The sequence below is a fragment of the Capra hircus genome, chromosome 3, assembly GCF_001704415.2.
Source record: "Capra hircus breed San Clemente chromosome 3, ASM170441v1, whole genome shotgun sequence".
In the NCBI taxonomy this organism is placed as follows: Eukaryota; Metazoa; Chordata; class Mammalia; order Artiodactyla; family Bovidae; genus Capra; species Capra hircus.
Genome location: NC_030810.1, coordinates 62,787,664 through 62,808,928, shown reverse-complemented (window position 1 = coordinate 62,808,928; position 21,265 = coordinate 62,787,664). Strand labels below are relative to the sequence as shown.

General features: G+C 35.9%; 1 protein-coding gene across 1 annotated transcript in view; it reads left to right on the top strand.

Annotated features, from left to right (window-relative positions):
- ZNHIT6 (zinc finger HIT-type containing 6) overlaps positions 1-21,265 on the top strand; it is a 59,627-nt gene that overhangs the window by 21,717 nt on the left and 16,645 nt on the right. Inside the window, exons 6-8 of the mRNA XM_005678154.3 lie at positions 14,251-14,319; positions 15,348-15,428; positions 16,994-17,071. Coding sequence (XP_005678211.2) covers positions 14,251-14,319; positions 15,348-15,428; positions 16,994-17,071 — 228 coding nt within the window. The remainder of the gene's footprint in view (positions 1-14,250; positions 14,320-15,347; positions 15,429-16,993; positions 17,072-21,265) is intronic.

Below are 21,265 nucleotides of genomic sequence, written 5' to 3'. Positions count from 1 at the left end.
GTGAGAGGGTTTCTTATTGTGTGGAAACTTCTCCTTCACGACTCCCCAGGACAGGTCTCCATCCCTAACTCTTTTGCCTCTCTTCTTGTCTTTTATATTTTGTCCTACCTCCTTTCGAAGAGAATGGGCTGCCTTTCTGGGTGCCTGGTGTCCTCCACCAGTGTTCAGAAGTTGTTTTGTGAAAGTTGCTCAGCATTCAAATGATCTTTTGATGAAGGTCCAGGTGGAATTAATTGAGATATAATTGACTATAGCTCTGTGTAAGGTGTACAGCCTAATGATTTGATTTACTAACATCATAAAGTGATTATCATAATAAATTTAGTAAACATCCCTCATCTCATAGAGAAAAATTTAAAGAAATAAAAAAGGTTTTCTTGTGATGAGAATACTTAGGATTTACTCTCTGAGCAACTTTCATTGATTATATTTATCATGTTGTTTTTTTATCTCCTTAGTGCTTATCTCTCTTATAACTGGAAGTTTGTACTTTTTGACTACCCTTCTCCAGTTCCCTTTCCTTCTCCCTTCTCTCCAGTAACCAGAAATCTGATCTTATTTTCTGTGAATGAGTAAATTTATTTTTGAAGTCTAAGTGACCTACAGCATCATGTTAGTAAAATCTAAAACTTGAAATAAAAATATGGAAATATTTTCATAATTTTGAAGAGAGAAGCATCCCATCCAAAGACATTAAGGGAAAATAACTAAATTTACATAGCTTTAAAAAAAAAATTGTATAGCCTGAAAGACCATAATAAAATCAAGACCCCCCTCTCCAAAAAAATCTTTGACATATATGACAGAATGTTTATGCATTGATAGGAAAAAACACTAGTAACTAAGAAAGAGGACAAAGGGTAAGAATAGATGGTCATAGAAAGATGTGCATGTATGTGTGTGTGTGTGTACACACAGAGTACGTGTCTGACAAGCATATATTAATAAAATCTAATACAGTGAACGTGTGAACTACCCAGACCATTTTCTTCTTTCACTGTTCTTGAGAGTAAAAACTTAGGAGTCATTTTAGAAGGCAGTATTTCTAAAAATGTTATGCATGCCTCTTCAAGGAATTTAGCCTACACATGTATTAGTACAGTTCACAGAGATATGTACATATTTATCTAGTGCAGTACTGTTTTTAATAACTCAAAACCTGGAAACAACTTTGAGTGTCCCTTGGTACTGGACTGAGCTAAGTTAATAATAATGATGCCTTCATACAGTGGAATTCTATGCAACCATTAAATTAGATATAGAAGTATTGTCATGCCATGACATCCATGATAAATATCCAGTGAAAAAATAATATTGGAGTTCAGTTGTCTGAAAGATAAGAAGCTAACTTTTACTATTGTTGTGAAATTTACATGCAGTGAAATACACAAATCTTAAGTGTATATTTGTTGAGTTTTGACAAATGCATATATACCTGTATAACCCAGTCCCTGTAAATAGGTAAAACACTATCATCACCCAAAAGATTTTTCCTCGTTATCTCATTTCCTCCCCAGACAACCTATTCTAATTTTTCCCCTGAAGATGAATTTTGCCTGTTTTAAAATTTCATATGTATGAATCCTATAGCTCCACCCTTGCTTTTGAACAATAGTTTACCTGAATATGAAGTTTCTCAGGGTCACATTTTAGTACTTCAGTTTAATTATTTGTTACACTGTCTTCTCACTTCTTTTGCCACTATTGAGAACATTGTTGTTTTATATAGTCTTTCTATGTCAATTGCTTTTAAGTTCTTCATTTTTGTCTTTGGGTGATTTATCTTCCTTCGGTGGTGGTATGCTTTCTGGGTAATTCTGGAAAATTCTAATATGTTACCTTAACTTTTTGCTTCTTTGTTCATCTTTGCTACATTCTGGGCAATTAATTCAGCTTTATCAACCAAGTCACTTTTCCCTCCTTGTTGTGTCTAATTAATCTGACCTTTAGCCCATGCACTGGATGGGTTTTTTGTTTCAGTTACATTTTTCATGTCTAGGAGTTATGTTCCTTTTTCAAATGTATCTAGTCTTTTAAGAAGAATGTGTTCCCTTCTCAGATTTTAACCTCCCTTTTTATTAAATAATTTAATACATCTGTTTTCTGCATAAATAATTCTGTCTGAATTTCTTGGAAATTTGCTACAGCTATCTGCTGTTTCTGCTGATTCTTCATTATGATGGCTTATTTCCTTGTTTTTTTCTAAAATGTAATTGTGAAGTCAAGTTCATGTAGAAGGTGGTATGCGATTGCTTATGCCAGATACCCCAATGCACCAGTCCAGGACCCTCTTCAATTTCTTAGTTTGAATTTTATCAGACTATACTATGGTAATGACTTGAACTCCAACCCCATTTGAGGATTTCATAGTTATTCATTCCCAACTGAAACCTTTCCCCCAACCCCTGATCCTTTCTCTCTCCCTCAGGCTTAAACTGAGATGAACTTGTTTCTTCATCTGCCTTTGCTGGTAGGCACAATTTTTCTGGTTCACCCTTTCATTAGTTTTATTCAGTGGTCTCAATTTAAGGTCTTCGCCTTATGTGATACCAGTATCTTGTCCCATGTTACCCAGTGGCTATTGAAACATAAGCCTTTTAGTTACTAAGCCTCTTGGTTACTCAGAGGCAAAGGCCTCCAGAGCAGTGTAGTTTCCTCATTCCACTATGGTTTTTAGTTCCTGCTTCCTTTTGGCTCCTGAAGATTTTTCTTACTTTTTGATGAGCTCAATATGTTTGCTGTATTTGTCCAGGATTTCTTATTGCGTGCTTTGAGAGGATTTTCAGATGATCTTCTTTACCATTTTGCACTAATGGCTTGAAATAAGTAGTGGCCCTGAACAAAGGGAACTTCAGTTGTTGAAGAGAGATGGATCAGGAAGGCATGATAATGACTTGTTCACTGAACAGTTCTACTCTTAGAAATGTATCTGGCACATATAATCATAAGAAGTGTATCTGGCACATATAATCATATGTGTGGAAAATTAAATATGTACAAGGATATTCAGTGCAATGTTTTGATGGTAAGAGCGTAGTATGAATCTAAATACCCGTCAATAGTGGACTACTTAAGTGAATTATGGTGTGCCTTTATAATGGGAAAAAAATTCAGCAACTCTAAATGTATGAATATGGAGTGGTTGCCAGAAATACTAAGTGAATAAAGGCAGATACAGAACTACATTCATGATATACTACCATTTTCTGCCACTGTGTGAAAAGTAAAGGTTAATATAATATCTGTTCTTATGTTATAAGCTATTAATAGTAGTTATCTTAAGGGAGGGGAACTATGTAGAGGAGGACAGGAGTGGGAATTATGTGCCCTTTTGTACCTTTTTTGAATTTTAGACTGTGCATGTTATATTTATTTTAAGAATAAATAAATGAATTTTTTAAAAATTGATAAATGTGGTAGGACCATTATACGTTTTGAGTTGTAGTTATAGTCTTCGGAAAGTATTCTGATACTCAGATAAAATTCCATGTTTTTATCCATGGCTTCATCTTTTCAGTTGTATTTTAGTTTTTTATTTTTTCTTTTATAGGAAGCCATGGGTAGCAAACCTAGAGATTATCTTGATTGTGTTTGAATAACATCTCATTTGGTTGCCTAAGTTCCTTATTTTATTTTCCTGGGTTATTAGGGTCTGAGCTGAGGATTCAGCAGTGAGGAGCAGTATATTTTGAGTTGTCATTTGGAAAAAAAGAATTGGACTGAGGACTCCTCCCCAGTAATATATTTACCTTATCTCCAGGCATATGCTGTCTTGTGTGGTCTAACCTCTTATTCCCTCGGAGTGGACCCAGCTTTTGACCTTCCTCTTCTGGCAGTTTATCTCCCCATGACCCTGACCCTCAGTTCTAAGCATCCCAGTCTATCTTCATTCCTTTTCCACTGTCAACTTGGAACTGAGTTGCTATCTTACTTTGGCTCAGAGTTCTTAGGCTCTCTGTCTATGGGTCTGTCTTAAACTTAGAGTGTTTAGATAGTAGAAGTGTGTCCATTGTTAAACAACAGTATGAATTGATATTTGAGCTCCAGTCTTGTTTTAGAAGCTAGCCACTAGATGTCTCTCTTGTAAAGAAATAACCTTTTACAGAGTCTTAAAATTACTTTTTGTAAAAACGTCTAAATGTGTATAACTAAGTCACTTTGCTGTATAGCAAAGATTGGCAAAACATTCTAAATCAACTACGCTTCAGTAAAATTATTTTTCATTACTTTTTGAATAAAATTATAACATTCAAATTTTATTGCAGTGATATACCTATCCATCACTGTATTAACATCAGTAGCACTTTTTTCCTTCAACAATTATATGGCAATACATTTCTTAAAGGATAGGTTTTTGGTTTTGTTTTTGTGGGTTTGAGCTTTTGTTTCGTTTTGGGCATGGTGTTTTATAAGTAGTATAGGTTTTTACGTCGCTGCAAACTGACTTAAGAAAAGAACAAAAGAAAATGAAATAATGGGTTTAGCAGTTATGGTCTAATGAGAGAGAGAGATGGATTAGATGATGAGAGAGGTGGGTTAGAGAATATGACGTAGTAGGTTTTCAGTGCAAACTTGTTAACTAATTGAACATGGTTAGCTCTGTGGTTTCTTTCCCATAACTGATAGAGTTTGATGGAAGAATTTCAAAGCAACAATAAGGACTTACTGCCTCTATTCTTTCACACTGTTTTTCTAATGGTTCTTCAGTTAATCAGGTATTTCCTTACTGGGGCCATGTAGACAGTGGTAAGGAAGTTTTTACTCCACAGCATCAGAGAGGGTGTACCTTTCCACGGCAACAGGCAGCATTCACGCAAGTAGAAACCAAACCTTGTTGATCATGTTATGGTCCCCGTATTGGTTCAGTTAGAAACGTCTGTCCTCAGTCACCGAGTCTGCTTGGTCATCTCAGGAATGAGTACCTTTCCTTCCTTCACTGTAGCATCTATCATCTGTAGCACCCAGCAGCTATCATCTTCTCCCAGGCAGGCCCATGTTGCCTCACCTGGGCTTATTGGGGAACCTCTAAGGAACTCTCCGTACCTTCAGTGTCTCCTTACTTCAGTCACTCTTATACATTGATGCCAATCCATCTTCTGAAAGCATGTGTTTATGGTCACCTGCTCAGAATCCTTTACTGCTTCTGTGCCCACAGGAGTCATTAGCTCCAAGATACCTGTACTAGTCACAGGCAGAATTGCCAGTAGGTGAAATTTGTTACCTCACCAGCTTTGGACTGTCTGAAGGTCTCAAGTGCTTTACTCTTTTCTGTGACCTAAAATTACCTTCCTTTATCCCTCCCTACCCACCCCCCATTTGAAATTGCTACTTTTCAGCAGTTGGAAATATCTCTTTCAAATATTTCTTACTTGAAGCAGTATGTTCCTGTTCCTCTGAGGATTGGGATCCATACTAAACAGTAGATTTTCAGATATGTCCCCACCTGATTTCCTAGTGTGTTCAACTAAAGGTACCCAGAGTGGTTATATTCTTAATCCTCGAATGCCTTCCCCTTTCCTGTTCCCTAGACATCTGTGAAGTACACATGGTAGCTCATCCTCTCCATTATGTCTCCTTTGCCAGGGTTCCTATGGTACATATTTTCTCCAAAGTTAATGTAGAACAGATGCCTGCATTTAGTGCTGGTGTTCCGTTTTTGGTATGCATGTATCTGTTCTCCTTTCTGTATTCTAGAGTTTCTTGGTAAGGGCTCTGTTGACATTTTGAACAGGACAGTTTCTGTTGTGTGGCACTTTCATGTGCATTACAGGAAGGTTGGCATTTCTGGTCCCTGCCCACTAAATACCTAAAGTGCTCCCCAGTCTTGGAACAATCAAAACTGCCTAGCCGCTTCCAAATGAGGTTGGTACCACTCCCAGTGGAGAACTGCCTTATTAAGTGCTCGAATATATATTAGTTATTTGAAGCAAAATGTACTTTTTTTCATTTTGATCTTTACCTACTATATCCGTTTTCTTAATATACTGTCTAGCACATACTCCACAAATAGGTTAACCTGTTTCCTATTATTATCATGTATTACCAGTAGTGAAACTGGTTTTTAAAAGAGCAAAATATAACTGGCACTTCTCAAAGTATTTCATAATGATGTGAGGCATAAAATTACGGTTTTCATTCTCCCCAGTTCCAGTAACCCTTTGCATTCACTCTTCCAAAAACATTTACTATGGTACCAATCCTAACAAAATAGATGGTTATTTTTATGACGATAGTTATGTTTATTTTTGAGGCTTTAAATTTAAAAGACAAAAATTTAAATTTCAAAAGATAAAATGCCTGTGAGTGAAGGATTATGTGCATTTATTTATTATTGAAGGGTTTCACATTTTTGTAGGTTTTCTTTTCTGCTTAGATTTTATAACCCACAGTGGAATAAAATTCCTTTTTCCTGATATTCCATTGGGTGTTATTTTCTGTTTCCAAATTTTATAGCAGTTGACAATATATTGATTAATCTATCTTCACTATGGCTTAGAAATGCAAGAAGGAACCTAGAAAGAAAAATGTAATCTCTTGTATGAAACAAGATGCTTTATTTGCATGAAATAAAATATTCAGTTCAAACCAATTTGAGTTATAAATGTGGTGTATTATTATATAGGCTTTCATAACTGAATGTCCACAGATAGGATAGACTTCAGGTACAGTGACTCAGTTGTATCATGAAAGACCCAGTTTATTTATTGATGATTCTTCATTGTATTTTCTGTGATGTCCGCCAAGTCCTTCCAATGGTTTAGGTAAAATATTTAGGAGTGCTTGTTTCCCAGTGTAACTGAACAGGAAACCTGAAATTCACTGTGATTGGACCACCTAGGTCATCTGTCCAATCCTGAGACCTTGTGTTCAGGAGAATATAAGATGTGACTTTCTTAAGCCAAACAGTAAGTGTGTGTTCCTAGAGATGGGGATGGGATCTATTCATCAAAATCTGATTATGAATTAGGAAGGAGAATGGAGGTAAAGGATTGCCAAGGAAACAGAATGTCCAAGATAACTCTTAAAAGTGATTTTAAAATATGGAGGCAAGTGTTTAAAATAAAATTGAGATCCATTTGAGTTATTAGTACAGAAAAATACATGGTTTGTTATTGAACTTTGATTTCTGGAAAGTTCATAATAGTATGCTAGATTGCAGCCTAAACTCTTAAGAATTAAAGTGCTGCCTGTGTTCAAACCCCAGCTCTGCCACTTTCCAGCAGAATAATAATGTTGGAAGAGTGCCTGACTTGTCTTTACCTTAGTGTACTCTCCTATAAATGAAATAGTAGCCTTTATCCCATAGAATTGTAAGAATTTAATTAATTGATACATATAAAACACTTAGAACAATGCCTGGCATTCAGGAGGCACTTAATAAACTAGTCAGCTCTCTGCATCTGCCAGTTCTGCATCTACAGATTTAATCAATCACAGATTAAAAATATTTGGGGAAAATCTTGGAAGGTTCCAAAAAAGCAAAACTTGAATATGCTGTATACCAGCAACTGTTTGCATAGCATTTATACTGTGTTAGATATTATAAGCAATCTAGAGATGATTTTAAAGTATTTGGGAGGATGTGTGTAGGTTATATGCTGATAGACATTTTATGTAAAGGACTTGAACATCTTCAATTTTGGTATCTGTGCAGCAGGGTGCAGGGGAGGACTGAACCAATTCCCCCAGGATACCAAAGGATGACTATTGTTATTGCTGTTGCTACTAGCTAGTGCTTTCTGGTATAAGGCTTCACTGGTAGTTTGCATAACCTGTAGACTTTTCTGAGTTAATGAATGGTATGAGTTCGATGCCTGGATCAGGAAGATCCCCTGGAAGAGGGCATGACAACCCACTCCAGTATTCTTGCCTGAGACTCCCATGGACAGAGAAGCCTGGCGGGCTACAGTCCATAGGGCCATGAAGAGTCAGACACGACCGAAGTGACTGAGCACGCACGTACACATGGTCGTCTGAAGACCAGACTTGTAGAAAATTTAGCTTTCACTTACCTCAAGATGTCACCTGTATTTATGAATCATAAGTAAAAATTTCAGGCATATTTAAACTGTACTGTATCAGCAAGCTTCTCCACAATAGTAGGAAATACTTCCCTTAATAACTGCAAACAAGGGTTGAAGAGTTAATGGCCTGAATATACCGTAGAAACAGTTATTAGGAGAGTTAAATAGCAGGATGATAGACTTCCTTCTAAGCCTTCATTTTGCTCTTCTTTAAAAACCTTTGTTGGTAGTGCGTCAATCAGAATAAAATCCGTATTGTTTGACAGAACGTTCAGAGCCCTTTGCACTCTGGTATTAGCCCACATATCCAGTTTCATAAACACTGAATTCCATGAAAGTAGATTTTGGTTATAAACTCGTGGCACAATATTCTAAGTTGAAGACCTCCAGTATTTCTGTTCTAAGCTTCATCACTCACAGGACATTAAATTGAATGTAAAATTATAACAGTAGTAATAACAGTAACTGATGTTTTTGGTTGTGGCATTCTGAGCGCTTGGCCTATATATACTCACCTAATCCTATGATATAAATATTGTTCTCCCTGTTTTACTGTGAGAACGCTGAGGCGTAGAGGAGATCTTTCTCAAGATCACATGAAGTAATAAATTTTGTTAAGAGTAGGATTCAAACAGAGTCCACTTAACCTCTCCCCTCTCCTGCCTCTGTGCATTACAATGTATTGGATATCTTTTCTGTGTACAGTATCAATAAAGAACAGAGTTCTTTTATGTGAGACTCTATACTCTTCTTACAGTGATTTGGAAGGAAAAACATTGCGTTGGTGGTTCATTCACTGCCCTTTTAAAAAGAGGCTGCTTTGGGCTCATCCCCTCTGTCTCTTTGCATCCCTAATACCCAACGAGCCCTCATAAGTGTTCTTTGAGTAAATGTTGGTTAATCAGTGATGTAATGGAATGAGAATTGGCAATTTTTTTAAGGAACAAAAGTGTTCACGTGCATTTAAACTTTGTATTAGAAATCTTAGTTCTTACAATTCAGTCTCCATATGTTACTCTTAGTTGCAGCATATTTCTTGAGGCACAAAGCTTTGAAGCTGTCAGAAGATTAAATAAGGAACCCTAGTTCTGGTTGAGTAATAATTTCTGAGATAAACAGTTTAAATAAGACTTCTAATAAAATTTTTTTATTTGGAAAAACTTGAGAATTTTCCCCTGAATATTCATCACTTTTATTTATTTGTTTTTAATAGGATAATTGCTTTACAATGTTGTGATGGTTTGTGCCATATAGCAACGTGAATCAGTCATATATATATCCTCTTCCTCTGGAGCCTCCCTCCCACCCCCACCATCTCACCCATCTAGGTCCTCGCAGAGCACAGGCTGAGCTCCCTGTGTTACACAGTAGCTTCCCACTAGCAATCTGTTTTACATATGGTAGTGTATATATGTCAGTGAATAAAATATCTTTAAGTTTAAAAAGAATGTTAAAATTATTCTTGTCTGTTCTGTGACTTCCCCATGAAAGCATCTTTGATTTTTCTGATAATAAAAAATAGCCAGTCATTATGTCAACAGTTTATTTAATACAGACACACAAAGAAAGAATGAAGTCCTTTCATAATGTTAAGAAATAACCGTAGTTAAAAATTTGGGGCGTATCCTTCATACTTCTAAATACAAAGTCATGAAGTCAGAAGAGTAGTTGAGTATATAAATACAGTACTTCCCCAGCCCCAAATTTGTGTTTCATCCACATATTACTGTCTTGGAACTGTGAGAGAGAATGAACCTCAACAGTTTCTAGTAAGCAGGAGTTGTTGAATAAATGCCCTATGTTAACTCACTAAAATCAAGTGTAAAATAATAATTATTTTTGTCATTTAATACTTGTTCACATAGGTGTTTCTCAGTCTTTCCTCATTATCACCTCCCAAGGAACCTTTTTAAACATTTTCCCTCAAATCGCTGCCTGCCTGCCCACCCTGATGTTTTGATACCACGTATGTATCTGTTTATGTACTGGAGCCCTCCAAAGAGCCACAAACAAACCATTATACTAATTTTTTTTACCCTGTTAAGAACCAGTTTTCAGCCTTTTGGGAGTGATGCTTCCCACATTGAGAATGTATGGTGTGTGTGTGTGTGTGTGTGTGTGAGAGAGAGAGAGAGAAAGTGTTTGTGTGAGAGAGAGAAAGTGTGTGTGTATGTGTGTGTGTATTTGGGAGAGGAGGAGAAAAGGCTTTGCTGTGCATGAATGATTACTTCAGTTTCATGGCACTCAGAGAATGAGCCAGTGTTTTTACTACCTTGTCAGGTTGTCCAGAAGGGAACATTAGATTTAATTATTGCCACCATTACTTCACTGGTCTATTATCGAACTACAAATGTCATGCTTTAGGGTGCCTAAGTTGCTGAGAATATTCTGGGTATAGTAATTCCATCCTTGAGAATGTTGATAAATATGGCAAGGACACAATGACATCTTTATAATTGAAGGTATTTTGTTGAATTGAGGGAATAGAAGTCCTAATGCATTAAGAACAATAATAAATATTTAAACCTCTATCCCAGTGGCTGTCAAAAATCATGATTTTGCCTCCCAGAGGACATTTGCAGTGTTTGGGAGCATTTTTAGTTGTCACAACTGAGGGAGTGGGTGTTGCTAGTGGCACCTCACGGTGAGAGGCCTGGTGCTAAACGTCTTGCAGTGCACAGGTTGATGTATCCCCACCGTGAACCATAATAGAATTATCTGGTCCAAATTGTCAGCACTGCTGAGGTTGAGAAACCCAGCTTTATCCTAAGGATGCTATATCTTGAAATCTATATTTAGAAAATAACCCAAAATTCAGAAACAATTGTATGTATGCCTAGAGATGCTCGCTGAAGCATTATTAATTTTAATCCTTTTTTTTTTTTTCTTTACAAAATAGTCTTTCAGAAAACTTACAAACAAAAGAGACGGGGACTCAGTTCCCCCAAAAAATAATGTTGTTGGGATTTTGATGTATGTATTCTTTTAAGTAGGACTTTTATCACTCTACGGGCTTCCCTGATGGCTCAGCAGTAAAGAATCTGCCTGCAATGCAGGAGATGCGGGTTTGATCCCTAGGTCAGGAAGATCCCCTGGAGAAGGAAATGGCAGTCCCCTCCAGTATTCTTGTCTGGAAAAAACCCATGGACAGAGGAACCTGGTGGGCTGTAGTCCATGGGGTCACAAAGGGTCAGGCACGACTGAGTGACTCCTTTCATTTTGATGTATGTATTCTTTTAAGTAGGACTTTTATCACTATATGGGTTTCCCTGGTGGCTCAGCAGTAAAGAATCTGCCTGCAATGCAGGAGATGCGGGTTTGATCCCTAGGTCAGGAAGATCCCCTGGAGAAAGAAATGGCAGTCCCCTCCAATATTCTTGTCTGGAAAAAACACTTGGACAGAGGAACCTGGTGGTGGGCTGTAGTCCATGGGGTAACAAAGAGTCGGGCGCGACTGAGTGACTCCTTTCACTTTCACATAGTGATATGCTGCTATTCAGTTACTCCGTTGTGTCTGACTCTTTGCGACCCCATGGAGTGTAGCCCACCAGCCTCCTCTGTCTGTGGAATTCTCCAGGCAAGAATACTGGAGTGGGTAGCCATTCCGTTCTCCAAGGGATCTTCCTGACCCAGGGATCAAACCCTGTCTCTTGCATTGCAGGCGGATTCTTTACTGTCTGAGCCACCAGGGAAGCCCATATCACTCTATATACGTATGAAAAATGAAAAACAAAGTTAATTCTTTCAGACTTAGAGATTTCATTGCCTTAGTCAGGACTGCATCAATTTCAGGAACACTAAAGAACCACTTCAGAGGTAATTAATTAACTCACTCCAGGAATTTTTTATACAGTACTCTTGAATCTCTTTGTCCACTCTCTGCATTACTGTTCACAAATACCCCTGATACCATCATAGAGTAAAAACATAGAGGCAGTTTTTCAGTGAAGTTAACTTTCAGTTCTATGTACCGGAAAAAGTAGATGATAGCCCCTTCCCTGAGGCCATTCTTCTATTTTTTTCTTTACTGTGATGTAAGGACAAGAACAAGTGGTAAAAAATGGGAAGCAGTCATAAATGTCTAGAGAGTCGATAAATAGATTTTGGCATTCTTCATGCAACGGAATACTATGTAATGGTTAAAATGAATGAACTGATTTACAGGTATCATCATAAGTCTCCAAAGCATAACATAAATAGCATGACATGAGGTATTTAGTGTATGATAACACTGAAATAGGTGTTGCTATCACACAAAATAGTCCTTATAGATATGTTTATATATGTATTAAAAATGTAAAACCATAAATAACAAAAATAGATACCCAACCTCAGAATAGTAATTACTTCTCTTAAAGAGAAGGGAATTGGATCAAGGAAAAGTGAAGAGACTCATCAACCACATTTATAATCTTATATTTCTTAGAAGAGAGTATCTCAAGCGTATAAATATGGCAACATGCAAGTTGGTTGACTATGTGTATGTTGAATGTTTTTATTCTCTTTTTCTTTTTAAGCTAAATACACTTTTCAGATTTGTTCATGTTTGAACTCAGGCCAAATATAAATAGATAATAGACATAATTTAGCAATATATAATAAAATAGTAATGAATGATTCCCATATAGCGCAACTGGTTAACTACAACTAATAAAATTATTTCCAAGGACTTTTCTGTCTTTGTTTTTGGAATGTTAAGTACTTTCTGAGGGTATCTGGAGTCCAAGGAATGTTAAGAAAGGAAAATGGTTATTGAAATTACTCAAGCAACGATTGCGGTGATTATGATTTACAATTCCAAAACATGACAAGCTGGTAATCTTTCCTCTTCCCTCTGTAACTTAAATATGTTTAGAAGGAAACCATATTGTGCATTGAGATTAAAAAATTACTTTACTTCATACTAAGAAATGTGGTGTCTCTTGGCCTCTTGATACTGATACTATACTTACCTATTTCTCAAATAGCAAATACTGCAAAGTGTTTCATTTTAGAAGAATTCTTTATTTAAAATCGGTAACTGTTGAGTTTATGTTCAGGTTTTTTTGTTTTTGTTTTTTTTAAGTTTTCTCCTCTGAGATTTTAGATATCCTACCTTTAAATCAGTAAGGGGTGCTTTACAACTTAAATGTATCAAAAAAATTAAATTTAACATAATTGCTTCTTGTATAAGTGGCACTATCAAGCATCATCAATACATTTTTCTCTAACTAGTGCCCAAAACTATCTTATTACTGAAGAAAGCATCCATAAGCAAATCTGTGATAACTTACATTAATAGAAGGATTTTTACTTAATTTTATGTTAGTCTTCACACAAAAAATTGACCAAATCATATAAATGTTTGGTGGGAGATATTCTACCAGATAGTATTAAAAATTATTTTAGATTTTAGGACCATGCTGCTAAGGGATAGATTTATAGGAGATGTTGACCATTGCTTGTACGTACAGCTAGCAATAAACTTGCCAGTGGGTTGTTAGAAATTTATTTGCTAAGAAAGGAAAACATGAATAAAATGATCATGTAGTGAAGACATTTAAATTTCTGTAATGGATTGAATATTTTGAGCATTAAATTTTTTAAAAAAGGAATGGTCTCCAAATTTTGATGTGTTAGATAGAGCATATGGCCATTTTTCTAAAATCACACATTTAGTGAATTGTTACAGTTGATTCTGTGTCAAGCCAAAGTTTAGACTAACAGCGAACAGACTAACTCAGAGTGCTTTCTGCTTAGCAACCAACTTGTTGTCTCCTGTTTTGCTACTGAATGCACGTACTCATGGCTCAGAATTGTATCTGCAGCCAGCTGGTCTCAACTGGACAATACTTCATTCACCTAATTTCCAGACCAGTCAGGCAGAGGCATCAGCTTTTTATTTTTAGTCATGAGGAAATTTATTTGTAAACTTCAAGTAGTAGCTCACCGATCTCAGAAGCCCTTGAACTATGAGAAACTGCCTTTTAATTCAAGAATGTAAAGTCCTTGGAGTTTCTGTTCTGCTTAATATTTTTTCCTCTTAAAACCTCTGGCAAGTATATTGTTTAAAAAACATAGCCTCTAACATTCTAGAAAAGAGAAAATAGCTTTTAGTAGAAAAAAATTTTAAACTCTAATAATACTTCTGGAATCATTATCTGAAAACAAAAATTTAGAAAGTTAGTTGTGTGTTCATATTTCTGTTGTCTGCCTTTATCCCCCACATGATTGTTTTCTCTCTTAGAAAACGACAGTTTTGTTGGCATGTGAAGCTCCAGTTTCCTCAGAGTCAAGCTGTGTATGTAGAAAAAAGGTATAGTATCACCACTGTCTATTCAGAATTTACTTGTTTTCATTACGTTTCCGTATTTAAAATAAACTGTTAAATGTGATGTCAGTAGTAGAATGGATAACTATGGTATATTCATACAATGAAATGCTACACACCACTGAAAAAGAATCAACTACAATTATACATGTCAACATAGATGAACCTCAAAAGTAATGTTGAGTGAGAAAATCAAATTAAGGACAAATATAAAGTGTGATTTCTGTATGTAAATATGGAAAAAAATAAAAGTATACTTTTTAGGAATACCTATAGTAATGGTAAAACTCTGAGGGAGGTGATTAGCACAGAAATCACAATAGTGTTTACTTCAACATGGGGACAGATGTTAAGGAGAGCAGCTTAGGAAGAATCAGGAGGGCTGAATCAGGAGCAAACATCTTCAGGCAGGTGGTTATACAGGAAATGAAAATAATCCCGAATTCTACTGTGATAAAATTACTGCTGTTAACATCACAATGTGTCCTCAGAAAATATGTTATTTTGGACATGAATAATATATATACTCATAATTGGAATTAACTCACATAACAGTTGTTTATCCTACTGTTTTCATATTATGAACATTTTCAGATACCATTTAAAAATTTGAATGGTGGTATGCTATTTGATTCCTTGGGTTAAGAAAATTTTAAAGTTGCCTTTTAAATAATATCTTTAGCATATATTCATACTATGCATAAATGTCCTCTCTTTGTAATTGCCATATCAATTTTAGGGAAGAACTTTTTTATTTAAGGTTGCATAACTGACTAACAACAGGGAAAGGACTTATATTTTGCAGGTAGGGATATGTAGCACAGTAGTGTATAATATGTATGAGCTTTTTTCCTAAGTAATTTTTGCTTAAAAGGATGTTATATTTTTCAAGACTAGAATAAAAGGCCTATGTTCAGTTTTTTCTCTAAAGCCACAATATTTAATAATTCTAAATTAACACCTTTAGTTGAAAATTATAAATAATAAATTTTGTTTTTGTTTTTGTTGGGAAGAGTACCAGATGATAAAACTATTAATGAAATCCTAAGACCTTACATTGATCCTGAAAAGTCTGATCCTGTAATTCGTCAAAGGTATGTTTCAAAAATCTTGTAACTTTCTGAAATTATTCTACATAATGAGGTGTGTATTGTGTGCATATTTAAATAAAGCCATGTTTTTATTAGAATGTGATATTTTCATACAGTTTACTTTCTGTCCCATTTCCTTGGGGTGTACTCAAGGCTTTGTCAGTCAGAGGTGATGTTTTGGATGAGAATTTTAGTTATAGTAAAAATAACAGTACTTAACACTTTGTATTAATTCATTTAATCCTCACAATAACCCTTTAAAGTAGATTATTGCCATTATATCCATTTTACAGGTGGAGAAACTGAGCCTTAAAGTGGTTAAGTGACCTCATAGAGCTAATAATTAGGGAAACTAGGATTCAAATTCAGGCGGTCTGGATTCAGAGTCTGTACTCTTACCCCTTAAACTAAACTGCCTTTCAAAGTTGAGCTCAAAACTCTGAAAATTAGAGTTTCCACGTAGTTAAAGACAGGAAATCCTGTTTCAGCCAAGTCTTCATAAAACTAAGTAATGTAGTTCTGCCTCCTGTCCAGAAATACATGGACAAAAATGGTTAATGTAGCACAGTGGAAGGATTCAGTTATGAATATCTGCTTTAGAATAGCTAATTTTGTCCCTTATTAGCTATGTGATCAGGAGCCAACTTACTTACCTAAACTTCTGGACCCTAATTTTTTCCATCAGTAAAATGAGAATGATGATGTTTACTAGATAGGGTTATTATGAAGCTTTTAAAAAATTATGTATATAAGGTTCCTGGTACAGAGTGTTACACATAGTAGTCAGCACTGAAAGAAGGAAACTGTTAGTACGGAAATGTGTTTCTGAGCAGGAGTTTCTTTTCACCAGGTGATACCTGCTTAAGATAGTAATGCTTGGTTGTTTTAAATTTTAAATTGGATGAATTCTAAAGCATCTGATTTAGTTCTAGTTAAATCTCTTCTTCTACTTTTCATAAAAAATGTTGACTCAAACCCGATCTATGTCGCATCCACACAGTGTCTTTGGGATGGCTGCCATGTTTCTTTTCTTTTTACTGTAGTCATCGTTTAGTCATTCAGCTCATGTCTGACTCTCTGCGATCCCATGGACTGTAGCCCCCCAGACTTGTGCTTGTGGGATTTCCCAGGCAAGAATACTGAAGTGGGTTGCCATTTCCTTCTCCAGGGGATCTTCCCAACCCAGGGACCAAACCCGCATCTCCCGCTTAGCAGGCAGATTCTTTACCACTGAGCCACCAGGGAAACCTTTCCTCTTACTACGAATAATCTAATTGTTATCACTGGTCATATATTTAACAATGAGGCAAAATACCTGTCATCAAATTAGATACTTTAAAAAAAATGAATAGATTAGCAAGATTAATCTGTGCAGAGAGAAGATAGGTAATTTTTTTTACATTTGGATTGTTGGTTAGAAAATATCTTTAACCCTTTTTCTGTGCTTGGATAGGTAAATTTTAAGTATTATACTTAGCTATTTATAGATGCTTAGTTTTCCATAGACACAGTTTTAAAATACACTAAAAAGCAGTTTTACTTCCTTTAATCTGACTTTTTTATTTCAGGTTGAAAGCCTACATTTGCTCTCAGACTGGGGTCCGAATTTTAATGAAGGTAGAAAATATGCAGCAAAATTTAGTAAGGTAAAGTTGCTTCTCTTTCCATTTCTTTAAATGTTTTCTAATTCTGTAATACAACTAAGTAGCTTGCTTAGTGGAAGTGGCTAGTTATTTTACTAATTATCTAGCTGTCAGCAAAGCCTAGGCTTTTAAAAATAACTTTGAAATTAAAATTTTTAGATAATCACACATCATAATATAGGATAAATGCAATTGAAAAATCACCCTGGTTAGAATATTTTGAAATAACATCATGTGCAACTGAAAGGTTTTCAAATTTCATTATAACTTATTTCAATAAATATTCTGTACAGGTGTCTGTGCTTACATCCTCAGTCATGTCCAGCTATTTAACAATTCCATGAACTGTAGCCCATCAGGCTTCTCTGTTCATGGAATTTCCTAGGCAAGAATACTAGAGTAGGTTGCCATTTCCTACTCTAAAGGATCTTCCCGACCTAGAGATCAAACCCAAGTCTCTTGCCTCTCCTGCACTGAAGCAGATTCTTTACTACTGAGGCACCGAGGAAGCCTATTCTATACAACAGAGTTCCAGTGTTCCAGGTTTTGCTTTAGGAATAAAAAAATTCATGTGATAAACTGACCATTGAATATATCACAGTGGAAAGATCTCTACACAGAACGTGAAGAAAGCCAGGCTGTAACAAACCTTGTGATTTGAGAGTTTTAATATCAGTAGGCTCTCTGTCCCTTCTTTAATGGATTGATGAAGCAGGCAACGTTGACAGATCTTTGAGAGTCCCTGCAGTGTGTCCTTAATAAGTGCCAGTTACTTGTGCATTATACTAAATTGCAGAACACTGATCTCTTAAGATCTGTGATGCTTTCCCCCTTTTGTTTCATTAACAAAACTACTAGATTCACTTCAGACTAAATATGATTGGTCTCATATGCTTGTATAGCTTAGAGATTTAAGAATCCAAGCTGTGAAAACAAAGCGGGGTTTGAATCCTGGCTCAGTCTGTTTCTAATTACATTAACTTGAGTAAATTACATAGCCTAACTGCCCTAGTTTCCTCATCTCTAAACTGGGGGTAATAATAATCAGGTTGTCATGAGAGACCGAGATAACGATTAGCACATGGTAAGTGCATGCTTTTTATTATTACTATTGCTACTATTGCTGTTATTACTACTATTACAACAGATAAATGTATTCTTACAAAACATCTTCCAAAATTCAAGGAAACCAAAATTCCTTTAATTCCTTACCTATTATAAAAGGTAAGGTAAATGTAAGATACTGCATAGTTTAAAGTTTATAATATAGGATAGACTGCTTAGGCCTAGATAAGTGTTCGTTTTTGACTTGGAAATAGGTACTGTAAATCTGTGAAGAGAGAATGGGAATGGTGATCTCAGCTTGTCCTAGAGGACAGAGTTTTCTCGGAGAGTGACAGAAATACTTAGAGCATGACACAACCCAGAGGGGAGCAGTTGGTAAAACCTTTACAGGAAGTTGCATAGAAAGAAATCCGAACATAGCAAGACAGGAAGATACAAGTGAGATTGGTAGATTATATTTTAACAAAGGACCAAAGAGGATAAACCTTCACCAAAAAAGGCCAAAGGACTGTACTGCAGTGAAGATCAGATGACCTAATTCTAGACACTCAACTTCTCTGGGCTCCATTCCCCTGTAAGAGCCTTTAGTTTCTCTTATGTTATGGCTTTCCTACTTTAGAAACCTAAAAAGGACTTCGATTGAGCCTTGGATTAACCTTGTTAATCCCCAGAGGGGAGACAATGGTACAGTAATAAAGTAAAAGATGAGTGGTATCGACTTTAAGGAATACCGAGAATACTAAACCCAAGCCAAACTGAGAAACATGAAAAGTATTCTGGCTTTCCCTTATCTATGTAGGAAAGCATGTCTTCCAGATTTCTCCATTTGAGTTGTTTACTTAAACTCAATAATATATGAAAATGCCGTCAAAAAGGGGAAGCAGTAGCTTACAACCAAGGTCTAAGAATTTTGTTTTTAAAAATTGCCATGCTGTGTAATTTGACTATAAATATATCAATAAATAAATAATAAATAAATAAATAATAAAGTGATGTTTTTCACTTTAAGGCAATAATAATGTTAGAAACTCTTAAGTGAGATACCTTTTATCCTGAAGGTGGACCTATGTTGGGCTAAGGTACATCCTTATATCTTGACTGTTAAGTCAGCCTTAAGTATAGTTATCCTAATTTCTACAAAACTCCCCAGTTTTATTAGCTTCCATGCCAAGAACTGACTCATTGGAAAAGACTCTGATGCTGGGAGGGATTGGGGATAGGAGGAGAAGGGGACGACAGAGGATGAGATGGCTGGATGGCATCACCAACTCAATGGACATGAGTTTGAGTGAACTCTGGGAGTTGGTGATAGACAGGGAGGCCTGGCGTGCTGCAGTTCATGGGGTCGCAAAGAGTCAGACATGACTGAACAACTGAACTGAGCTGAATCAGGAATAATGATATTTGATACTATGGAGATACATTTAGAAGTATTTTTTTTATTAAAGATTTTTAAACCTGTGTTCATCAGATTATACATTCATAGATAGGCTAAGATGAGCATTTACACTTCATTGTATACTTAATTACAGTTACACCATTAAAGGAAAGTACATTCAGAGAACATCTAAGTAAGATTATTATAGGTTATAAAATGCAGACTTCTAATTTAAGATAAGGAGGATTTTATTATTTCCTGAAAAGTGCTTAGAAGGTTGAAACATATTTTTCTTGTGGCTTTCTGATTTTAAATATATCATACGATTTATAGCACTCCAGTAACTTCAGAGTAGTCTTTTGACCAAATACTTGGTATTGGTGATTTCCACTGGTTGTGTTTTTCATTCTTGGAGGGTTTATCACAATTGTCCCATTATGTAACTGATCAGCTAGAGCAATCTTAAATTTTCCCATGCTTTAGCTTTACTTTATTCAACTTCTATGTTTAGATTGAGGTGATCATAGAATGTGTATCTCACCCTAAGGAATTTGTTGCTCTTTAGGCGTTTTCTTTCCAGAATACGCAGGATTGAATTTGTATCTTCTTATAAAAGTAAGTGGGCTTCCCTTGTAGCTCGGTTGGTAAAGAATCCACCTAACCTGAGTTCCATCCCTGGATTGGGAACATCCCCTGGAGAAGGAAAAGGCTACCCACTCCAGTATTCTAGCCTGGAGAATTTCATGGGCTGTATAGTCCATAGGGTGGCAAAGAGTCAGACATGACTGAGCGACTTTCACTCACTCACTATAAATGTAAGTATGTCTGCTTAAGTAAATCCATTCATTCATCCAGCAGACACTTAGTGAGTACCCATTGTGGTCCAGGTGTTATAGACATTAAACTGATAGCAGCAAGGAAAACCATTCTTGACTCTGTGGAGCTCACGTTCCCAATGGAGGAGAATTCATGTAAGATACTCTCTTACACATCATTTCTCACCATGTTTCTGTTTTCAGAGAATAAATGAGTGTTTTGAAGCAGAAAAGGCTATGATAGTAATACTAGGCACCATCAGTGGCAGCCATTATATTGCTGCTAACTTGTTGACAAAATAAGTTAGAATACTCCCAGCTTTGATGTTGTTCATTCAGTTGTAATTTTTCAAAACTATTAAATTTTAGACCTATATTTTACTATTTACTTTCCATAAAGAATCATTTATTTTCCATAGAAAAATTCAGATGCATTTTCTATTGTTTTATGTTTACTTTGTTGCTGCTTTGATGTTCATATAAGATCCTGATTTTGATAACAATGTGGTTTAAGCTGTTGTGGGATGAATTCTTTTCAGATTTACTCAAAAGCCATTAATTAAGCACATTTACTATCCTTGGCCTATAAATTACAAAAATTGGGGTTTATATAAGATTGAGTAGGGTACAGTTTTGTTGTAATGAAGAAAATAGACATGAAGCAAAGTTGACTGGGGTGCCTGGTGTGGATCTGTCTTCTGAGAGATGGAGATAAGGTCTGGAGAGGGTTAAGGCACATTGAGTTTCAAGTAGAAGTGTCATCATTTTCTCAGTCATTACTTTCAAAAAGAATGGCCTTTCTGTATTAATCCCTTATTACTAAGCTCCCTATTTCTATATCCTTTGAGCCTCAAAAGCTTCTCAGATTCCTGCATCCCTGTCTTATATTTATCTCAATGAAACATCCCGTATGGTGATAAACTCCCTTTTGAAAACAGT